This window comes from Sminthopsis crassicaudata, chromosome 4 (assembly GCF_048593235.1).
Source record: "Sminthopsis crassicaudata isolate SCR6 chromosome 4, ASM4859323v1, whole genome shotgun sequence".
Lineage (NCBI taxonomy): Eukaryota > Metazoa > Chordata > Mammalia > Dasyuromorphia > Dasyuridae > Sminthopsis > Sminthopsis crassicaudata.
In genome coordinates, this window is record NC_133620.1 from 253445241 (window position 1) to 253455665 (window position 10425).

At 33.6% G+C, this 10425-nt stretch overlaps 1 protein-coding gene across 1 annotated transcript in view; it reads left to right on the plus strand.

Annotated features, from left to right (window-relative positions):
• Positions 1–5247, plus strand: part of EYS (eyes shut homolog) — a 401433-nt gene extending 396186 nt beyond the window's left edge. Inside the window, exon 13 of the mRNA XM_074310593.1 lies at positions 3509–5247. Coding sequence (XP_074166694.1) covers positions 3509–4698 — 1190 coding nt within the window. The 3' untranslated portion in view covers positions 4699–5247. The remainder of the gene's footprint in view (positions 1–3508) is intronic.
• Positions 5248–10425: the final 5178 nt, after the last annotated feature.

Sequence of the window (10425 nt, forward strand, 5' to 3'; positions counted from 1 at the left end):
GGTTTCATATTTGTCATAAGGTACAAGCTACATAAGGTTATAATGCCTGATAATTTTTATCCCATGATCTATGATGATGTATTTTAAATTTCTAAGAATTTAAAATGAAATAAATTGCTTATAAAAGGCAAAATTTAAAATATTTGCTTATAGAAAGCAAAATTAAACTAATCAAAATGTAGTGATTTTGGTGAATTAAGGGATAGTTGTCTTAATGCTGTTTGGTTTAGCATACAACATACTGTTCTTTTTTATAAAAGGTTTGATCTATTAATCAGTGATTCACACATTTTCAGACATGTTTATCTCAGAACAGTAACATGTATGCCTTCATATCCTGTGTTTTACTAAGGTGAATAATTGCTTTCAAAAACACCAAATATATGTAAAAAAGATATGACTCAGACAGGTTTGAAGTGATTTTAAAGAGCTAACTAAAGTCTACTCCTTGATTAACACAAAGGAAAAAGATTCACTAAATACAGGTTATTGAAAAACAAATGATCATTTTAATTAATATTTTGTAAAACCCAAATGAATCAAATTTACCCTGAATTCTTCATGAAATGTCTTCCCTCCTTAGCTAAAATATGTAAAAATAAAAAAATAAAAATATGTACCTCTAATCATTCCTAGACAGGTTCTCAAGTAATTAAACTTTTAAAATAAGATAGAAATTTACTCAATTTATATTTCTTGCCCAATCCAAATCATTGTGATTTTTAAAAGGAATGGCTGGTGAATAATGGAGGTAAAGGGAAAGTATGGAAGTAGCATTAGGGAGTATGAAATACTTTAATTCCCCTCTAAGACCCCAATGCATAGGCAAGTGTGAAAGTACAACCAGGACCAGAGAAGATACAGGGATGCAATAATCATAACTAGGGATCCAATCTCAGTGAGGGAAAATAAATCTGTTAGTGTAAGAGAGATTCAGGATAAAGGAAAAGTGTTAATTGGAGATTTGGCTCAGGGGAAAGAGCAGGCAGAATGGGATGAGAGAACAAGAAGTAGCCCAGTTTCTATCTCTTGTTAGGTAGGAATGAATCACTAATATGGCTGGTGATTAATAGTGATAAGGAAACAGGAGAAATTATACAACTGGAAAGTAGTATGTCAGATGATACTGGGCAGGGCCTAGATGTAGGATCAGCTTCTGGATTGCTGTTGCAGCTACTACTCCTTTGGAATGGCTAGAAGTAGTGGGCAAGTATTATTTCCCTTGAGTTCATCCCTGACCTTGCTAGTACCATATAACCTCAATTGGATCTTCCTAGTGTGCCATACTTTTCTGTGTATATGTACCTTGATCTTTGATCTCATCAGAATGTTGTAGTATATGTTATATTTTAGTTTTCTAATTATTTAGATATCTTTTACTCTAATCCTATCCTTCCTCATTTTTTTTTATTCCCAGGACAGCCTATTAAAAGGGTCCAACTACCAAAGACCTATCATAGAAAAAAGAAAAAAAAAAAAAGTGAATGCATAGTTCTGTGTAAAAGATCTGGTTTATATTATTGTGCTCTCCAAAAATTGCCATTAGTTGGTGCTAATGTTTACAGACAGGAGCATAGATCAAAGACCAGCTGCGATAATTCAGTTCTATCATAACAAATGAGGAAATTGAGTCCTGAAAGAGGCTCTGAAATATCTTGCTTAAGATTACAAAAGGAGGGATGTGAGTTAAGATTTAACCATTGGGATCTCAGTTCCACATCCAACACTGATGTCACCTCGCCATGCCAACAATAATATCTTCAGATTTTTAGAACTCATTTCTTACAAGACTTTGATATTCCTTGCTAATATAACATAATTTAACATGACTCAAACGCATCTTGTATTACCATTATAAAGCTTTACAATTTGCATGTATCTTTAAAAAAAAAATCCTTGAAATGACTTATTAAAAATTAAGCTGATGAAATGAAAAATTCTTCCTTTGGTTAGATATAGACATCTAGGGGGGAAAAATTTGAGGGGGGGATGGAGAGTTTTTTTTTTTCATAATCTAACTATAGTAGAAAATGTAATTTGAGAGTCTTTACCACTATCAAATACATAAAATAGGACCATAGGCAATTTGGTTTTCATTCACATGTAAGCAGTTGCATAAGGGCTTACCTATCATTTCTAATATCTTTCTAGGATCATAGAGTTAGATAGAAACTAAGGTTCAGAATGTAGCAACTCATAAAGGTCACACAGGTAAATAAGCTGGGATTGTTCACCTTGGTCCTGACTCCAAACCCAGAACTCTCTTTCCCTTCTCTAAATAAATGGAAAAACTCTATACTAAGCACTCAATGATAGAAAAAGCTCTTCAGAAGCCAAAATTCTTTAACATGAGATATCAAGTAGATGTCAACATCCAAGGGTTCCTATTATGTACTGGTACTTCAAATAGCAATGCAGGTTAGGGAAGGAAGAGGGTAAAAATAGTGGGTCAGAGTAAAGCCTGGTGTCTAAAGGCTGTAGTGCTTGATAGCAAAGTTCAGTTATCCATCTTACCTGAAAGATTATAGTTGGTAATTCCCTACTCATCCAAGAAATGCTATCCAGTCATATCTGAACAGTAAATTAGTGAGGGCCTGGCCCACATTAGTTGGAAAGTAGAATAGGTTTTGAGTTGTAGTACTCCTCCCAGGAATGTAGATGGGACTTCTCTACCCAGGAGACAGAAAGGGGAAACCAGAAAAAGCAGCATTGGCAGAAAGGTGTTGAGAAGGCAGTTTGGAAAGACTTCCCTACTTTTGTTGGGACAGAAAATGTAATCAGGACCAGATGGGCAAGCTGCCTCAGGATAGCCCACACTGTGAGCCACTTGGATGATGAGTTTGTTAAGAACTATTTTATTTCACCACCTCAATTCTTGCGTAGTCAAGGGAAAATATTTTAATTTTATCACTGAGGAATCAAAGTTCTGGGGGTAGTATCTATATTTAATGGGAAGAATTTTTAATTACACAACATGGTAGGCTCAGGAGACTGATTCACAAAAAGAACAAATTGCTCTCAGCTCCCTCATGTAATTAGACCCAGTAAGAGTTATCATGTATTTATATGAACCTAAGAAATCTAGTCCATACCTCCCCAAAGGAAACTAAGAACCCAAAGGAAGCAACAGAGTAGAGTGTAAAAAAAAATTTTGAAAGGCATTGAATTCAGAATCAAAGTACCAGGGCTCAAATCCTGACTTCCATTTAATTACTTTTGTGACCTTGAGTAAGCCACTTAACCACTATGGGGCTTCAGTTTTATCCTATGTGAATTAGAAAGTCTCCTTCAGCCTTAAATCTATGGCATTATAATACTAATTTGCTCAAGTCACACACAGAGTAGTAGAAAATCTGACTCCAACTTTAGGATTTTCTTTTCCACTCCTGCCTCTCAAACTTTCCCTTTTAAAATATAGCATATAACAGAGGAAAATAGGGCAGCCAATTGATTTACCCATTGCAATTCCACTAAATTATTACAATAAACCTTTTCTTCTTCTTGACAGGTGATTTTTTATGTCTGTCACTGGCTAATGGTACTGTTCAGCTACGTTACAACCTTGGGGACCAAACAATAATTTTACAATCCTTACAAAAAGTCCACACCAGAAGTTTTTGGCATGTGATTAAGGCAGGAAGAGTTGGTAACGAGGGTTACTTGGAGCTGGATGGAATCAACATCACTAAAAAAGCCACTGCTGGCATGAGAGCCCTGGACACAAGTACAGACTTTTACATCGGAGGAGTATCATCCTTAAGCCTTGTCAACCCTTTGGCCACAGAGAATGAACCTATTGGGTTTGATGGTTGTGTTCGAGAAATTCTTATAAATAGTAGGGAATTAAAATTAACTGAGACAGGTGCTAAAAGTGGTTCCAATGTAGGTGATTGTGATGGAACTCCGTGTGGGTATAAAGTGTGTAAGAATAGAGGGAAATGTGTAGCACAAGGCTCCAACTTCTCTTGCAAATGCTCACCACATTGGATAGGAAAGAGGTGTGAAGAGTCAATATACTGTAGGAATAATATGTGTCTTCATCAGTCTCACTGTATACCTGTTCAGCCTGCTTCTTATATTTGTATATGTCCATTGGGTTGGGTGGGTAGGTACTGTGAGAATGAAACCTCATTTCTTACAGCAGAATTTGTTGGTAACTCTTATATTAAGTACATTGATCCAAATTATAAAAAAAGAGACCTCCAGTTTACCACTGTATCTCTTAATTTTAGCACAACTGCAACAGAAGGCTTAATTTTATGGATGGGAAAAGCTGAACATGAAGAAAATGACTTCCTAGCCATTGGTTTCCACAATCAAACTCTCAAAGTGGTGGTCAACTTGGGAGAAAGAATCTCTGTGCCCTTAATAAACAGCAGTGCTCTCTTATGTTATAAACAATGGCATCATGTAAAGGTAGTGCAAAACCAGACTTTTATCAAAGTCTACTTTGATGGTGATCTAATTATCTTTGAAGATATTGATCCAACAAAAAGTTATATTGCTTTAAATTATGGTGGTGTCAGCTATTTGGGAGGTTTTGAATTTGGTCGGGGAGTAAAGATGGTTACTCAAGGACTTTTTAACCAAGATTTTATTGGCAAAATTAAAGATGTGGTATTTTTTCAAGATCCCCCCAAAATCGAGCTAATTAAATCAGAGGGGTACAATGTCCATAATGGAGACAAACAAGGCTAATTGTTATCTGTAGCTAAAATAAACCTAAAGATTAGGGTTGTTAGTTATCTTGATTAACTAGGCTACTTATAATGGATATGTACTTCACTGATAGTTTAATTTTTTTTTTTAATTCAGGAATATTTTCTTGAGATGAAACAATGCCACGCTTTAAAATTGGTGTTGCATTTAAAATCTAAAATTAATAGTTTACCTTATCTAGGATTACGTGTTTATACTATGGTTTGCTAAAGGAATTGTGTTAATCAAGTCTGCTTGTTAAAAAGATCTCATTTCTTATACTAAGTCATTACTTTTGGATTTAACGTTTAACAGTTCTTCAAACATAATAGTTTACTTAAAATAAATCTTTTTAAGTCAGATCTTGATTTTCAAACATAGACTACCAATTTTACCAAAATATCTAACTATGTTGTACCATAGATATTGTGCTTCATTTTAGAATGTGATTTGTTCAAAGTCAGTAACTTTTCCTTTTATTTTCCTTTGTATCACTAGATCCCATATAGTACTTAGTTTAGGTACTTAATAAATACTTGTTGAATTGGGCCAAGTGGATCTTGTTTTAACTATAGTTATCAGTGTTATATGTTAATATCATTTCTCAACTATTTTGCTTAGTATTTTCAGTCATGTCATTCACCATTGAGAAAACTATCCACATGAAATTGAGGCCTCAATATTTGAAAAGGAATTGTGAAAACATACTTTGATAATCAGCATTGCTTTAAAAAAAAATTATAGGCCCATCAGGCAAATAATTATGTTTTTGAGATCTTTTACATATTTGTGTGGAAATATTTTCTTACTGACAAATGTTTTCCCACTCATTTGGTATTATAACTGCTTACTGTTTTCCAGATCCCTTCTTCTCCTTGAGGTTCTCCATACCACTTGCCTTTTAGTTTTAGCAACACTCATTGAATCTGGTCAGACTTCTTGTGAAGACATGTGAAGGTCTGAGTTTTTTGTTGTTTTTTGTTTTTGTTTTTTTTAATTTTTCAATTTCTGTGGGTGATTAAATGCCCCATTCAGGAAGCATAAGTTGAACTGAACCTTAAGCCAAAATGCTTGCCCAATTTTGAAGAGATATTACTCCACAGTGGTTGTTGTACAAGCACATCCCCATACCCTTGTCAACATTAAAAATCACACCTGGAGAGATACAATGGGGTAGTATTACTTAAAATAACGGGTAAGACATTTACATATTAACCTTCTTAAAATACAACAGGATTGATTTTTAAGTCACTAAAAGCTCATTAGCAAGATCTATAATGGCAACCACAAGTTAAACTAAGGGAAGGCAAAATAAGCAATTTACTGCTGAATGTTCAAGTATGAAAAAAGGTAGACTTAAGGGAAAGGTATGAAAGCTATTTTCAGTTAGTATACTTGAGATTTAACACAGGAGAGCATCTCAGAAACCATACCTGTCATTTAGGAACAATTTTGCTCTCCATGGTGGGTTAGGGAGTGTTTTACTGGCATTGTGTTTGTGTGGCACAGGCAAGCATAATTTGCTAGCTTGTATCACTGAACTTCTTGGACTAATGAGAATATATATCTTTTTAAAAAATATTTTTATGTGTAACATGGACATTACAGCAGGTTTGATAAAGCACTAAATTTAGTATCAACAGACTAAAATTTGAATCCCAACTCTGACACTAGCAATATTACTATAGGTAAGTTTCTTGAATTCTCTAGTCCTGATTATCCTTAAAAATGGCTAAGTTTCCACAATTTATCTTACTAAGTTTTATAATAAATTATACATTTTATAAATCTTAAAATGTTACATGTGAGATACCATTGCAATAATAGATCAGATTCCCAGGTGACAATGACATACAGTATTAAAATCTTGTTCAGGACACACAAATCTCTTGTTCCAGCTCTGGTGTAAATTCCAGCTGGAGTTTTCTGATAAACTTCTTACTTAACTCGCTTTAATATAATTATAATCCTATACTATTCCAAATTCAACTACAGTGGCCATTTCCTTGGCCTACAATCACTATCTATTTAGAAGATCTAATTGTAAAGGGAAATTCAATTGTAGAATTTCCAAGAAACTATTCTGAAAGGTTATAAATATCCAGATGTGAGAGCAGAAAATTCAGGGCTGTTAAATGGAAATCATTTTTAAGTGTATTTTGCCCCATTCAACTTTCAAAATTTGGTAAAAAGTACTACAGCCTCTTCTATGAAGCTATGCCAATGTACAGCTTGTTTCCCAACTCACTTTCCTGAAAATATGCCTGTATCTATAAGGATGCTTAGCTATCTATTTTTAGTTATATAATTAAACTAACTTTACTCTTTAGTCACTAGTACAAAATGAAATACAACCAGGAATACAGATATTCACTTCCCTTCTCTTAACAGAGATCTGCAACTATATGAACTGTATTCTTTCAAGCTACTTCACTTTGTCATTCACTTTACAAACCTATAAAATGGGAAGGTCAGATTCCTTCCAGCTCTAAATCTATGATCTCATGAGGTTCATTTATCTCTGTGATGCTATATAAAGTACAGATTTCATAGGGCCTTAAGTCTCTAGCTCTAGAGACCTAGAGATTTCCAAGTATTCTGTAGATAGTTTTGTTTTGCCAAAGTACAGTGCTTAAACACCTAACAGGCCCTCAATAAATATTAAGTGATTGTTGATGTTCCATTTCTTTTAACTCCATCCCCAATCAATTTCACCAGCACTGAATACTGGTTACAAGGGAGACAAGGGAGAGAACTCATGGCTAGATGAAAGAAAATTGGTCACTACACCTATGGAAAAATGCTCAATGTACTTTGCTTGATTAGCTACTCAATTTTTTCAGTGGTTTTAAATGATTTGTTGTCATTTTCTGAAAAGATTTTCTCTCTTCAATCTTACACAAGATTCATCAAGTGCCAGAAATAAAAAGCTGCATACAATTAATTACAAGGAAAAACTACAAGGGTCAAAAAGAAAAAGACCCCTACAGAAGGAAGACTTGAGCTGAAGTCATTCACATTCCCAGTTCTATCATTTTAAGTCATTTCAATTCTGAGCTTCTATCCTCAAATGCAAAAGTGGGGATAATAATGTATGTTGTGACCTACCTCACAGGGGTAGTAGAAAAGTGAACTTTTAAAAAGCATTGGAACTGGAGTCATGAAAATCCAAGTTCAAATTCAGCCTCAGGCAGTATTGCTATGACTCTGGAAGTCAAATGTTGCCTGTTTCTTCACCTAAGATGGGGGTGATAATATTAGCACCTACTTCACAAGAATTTTAGGAGATTAAAATGAGGTACTTGTAAAATGCTTTTCAAATATGTCTAGAAAGGACCTTAAAAATTATCTACTACAATCCTTTTATATTGTAATTGAGAATACAAAGACAAAAAGAAAAAGTGATAGGAAGTTTTTTCTCTCCCCAACCCCTTTATATTAGTGAGTTAGGGGATAAGAGCTGCACGATGCAGTATACACTGCAACTTGTCCAAAAAAGGGTTCATGACTATTAAGTTGTAGTGAAGTTCTGTTTCCAAATCCAGTGGTCTTTAAAGGCAAAATATAGCAAAAAAAAGAAAAAAAAATAGTAGCATAAGAAAATTATAAAAATCGGGAGCTTAATACTTTTTAAGACTCACAATAGGGCTCCTTTAAAGGGCAATTTCTCCTGGTCAATTTATATTTTTCAGCAGCACTCTTACTACTTAAGGCTTAGAAAAAATATCTTCTTAAGTATTTATGCCCAAATATATATTACAACACACAAATATTAAGTGAAATATTCAACTATGGTGGTTTTAATACCAAACAGAACCTTCTCTCCCTCCCCCAGGTACTTTGTACTGCCTTTTTTCTTTGGATATAATCCTTTTAATCTACATATAGAAGCATTTTCCTATCAAAAAATAAAAACAAAAATAAAAATAAACTCAACACAATTTACCCACTGATATTCCAACTTGCTGAACAAAATGATAATAGACATACTTGTTTGGATAGTTTTTGCTGCGGGAAAAAGTCACCACATAGAGGTCCCAAAAAAGGGGGTAATTTAAAGAAAATCCCAGTATAAGGAGTTGGCACTGAAAGCAGTTGAAGCAAGAATTAAAGTCCAAAATTAGAAGAAATCAGTGGAACTAGAATGGAGACATAGAAGTTAAAGGATACATTAAAGTTATGGGCAAAACGACCATGCCTCCTGTTCTACGAATGTAAAATGTTGAAAACAAAATGAGAACTTAAAAAAAAATACACACACACATACACAGAGTTCTTTCATTTAAAAAGTATAAGTGGTTACCAAAAATTAGCTTTCCTTCTCAATCATTTTGCCCAAGATTAGTCCTACATACTATCTTTCTTACATTAAAAATGAGTGAGGAAAAGGGGAAGTGAAGACAAGACCTGTCAAGAAGTTGCCACCCTTCCCATAAACTTCCAGATACCCATACACTAAAAGAGCTTAATGTCTTGTTTCAATTCCAACTCAAGAAATGGCTAGAAACCTGGCTTTTCTCCATCACTAAGTTTTACTTTTTTTGCCTAGACATCATAAAGGCCAAAAAACAAGAAATCTTTCTTGCAAACAATGAGATTATTGCCTGCTCAGTCAGCCAGAACCAGGTTAAGTCAAGCTATTCCTGATTTCAAATGGCTTCATTTGCTAGAGGTTTTTTTTAAAAAATGAGCTACTTACTCTTATTTGGGAGTGGCTATTTTTTTCAAGATGATAACACCAATTATTCCTCTTAATTAAATTACACAATTTAAATTATTTTTCTTAAAAGTTTAATTTTTTAAATGAGTCTTTTTCAAAGAAAAAAGTAAAGTTAAACCAAGTTTAAACATGTGAATGAGAACTGTTTTATTTCAGGTAATTTTCTGATGATTAATCTAAGAATAAACAGTGTTGTAGAGGTTCTTGTGGAAAAGGCAATCTCCTCCATTCGCCAAATTGAAATAATGAAATTCAAAAATGTTCTTTTACCCTGTCATCATTACCAGTGCTATTAAACAATTACACTGATGGCTTAAGTTTTATCTTTGTAATTTATTATAAAAAAATGAGGATGTCCCAGCCCTGTATCTATGCTCCTTTGTGTGCAACTGCTTTTAATTTATATTATTCTTGTGAACATAAACAAGTAAATTCCATTCTCTTTTAGCTTCAAATTCTGCATTATGTGTATCATGAAGAAACGTTCAATTATAGCAATCCCACAATGTGTATTTTAGATTCTGCATTTGTCAACAATGCTAAATAGTGTCACAGTTTATGTAGTACATCTGTGCACCTTATTAAGTCATTATATATTAAAATTCAGATTTACACTAAAAATGAATTGGGAGTAATTATTAATAAATATTCACTATGGAAGGAGTCACAATGATTCCTTTAAAGAGAAAGCTACTGTTGCGATTTAAAATTATTTAATTTACACAAATTTGATTTACACACAACTTTTTAGGAATACAAGTATTATGTAGAGTGAAGTATATCTATATACTGGTAATATACAACTCTGACATTCATTCAGGGAAATGCTGCTTTTTAAAATGTCAGTTGGGTATGAAAAAGGAAAAAAAAAAACTACTCCTGGTTTTCCTTCTCCTTAATCAATGGAGATGTATAATCAGCTCTATGTATCTGTTAAAAGTATGTTTTAAGTGTAATTAAAACCTAGAAAAACATCCTTTTACTGTTTTGAAATCAAACACACAAGA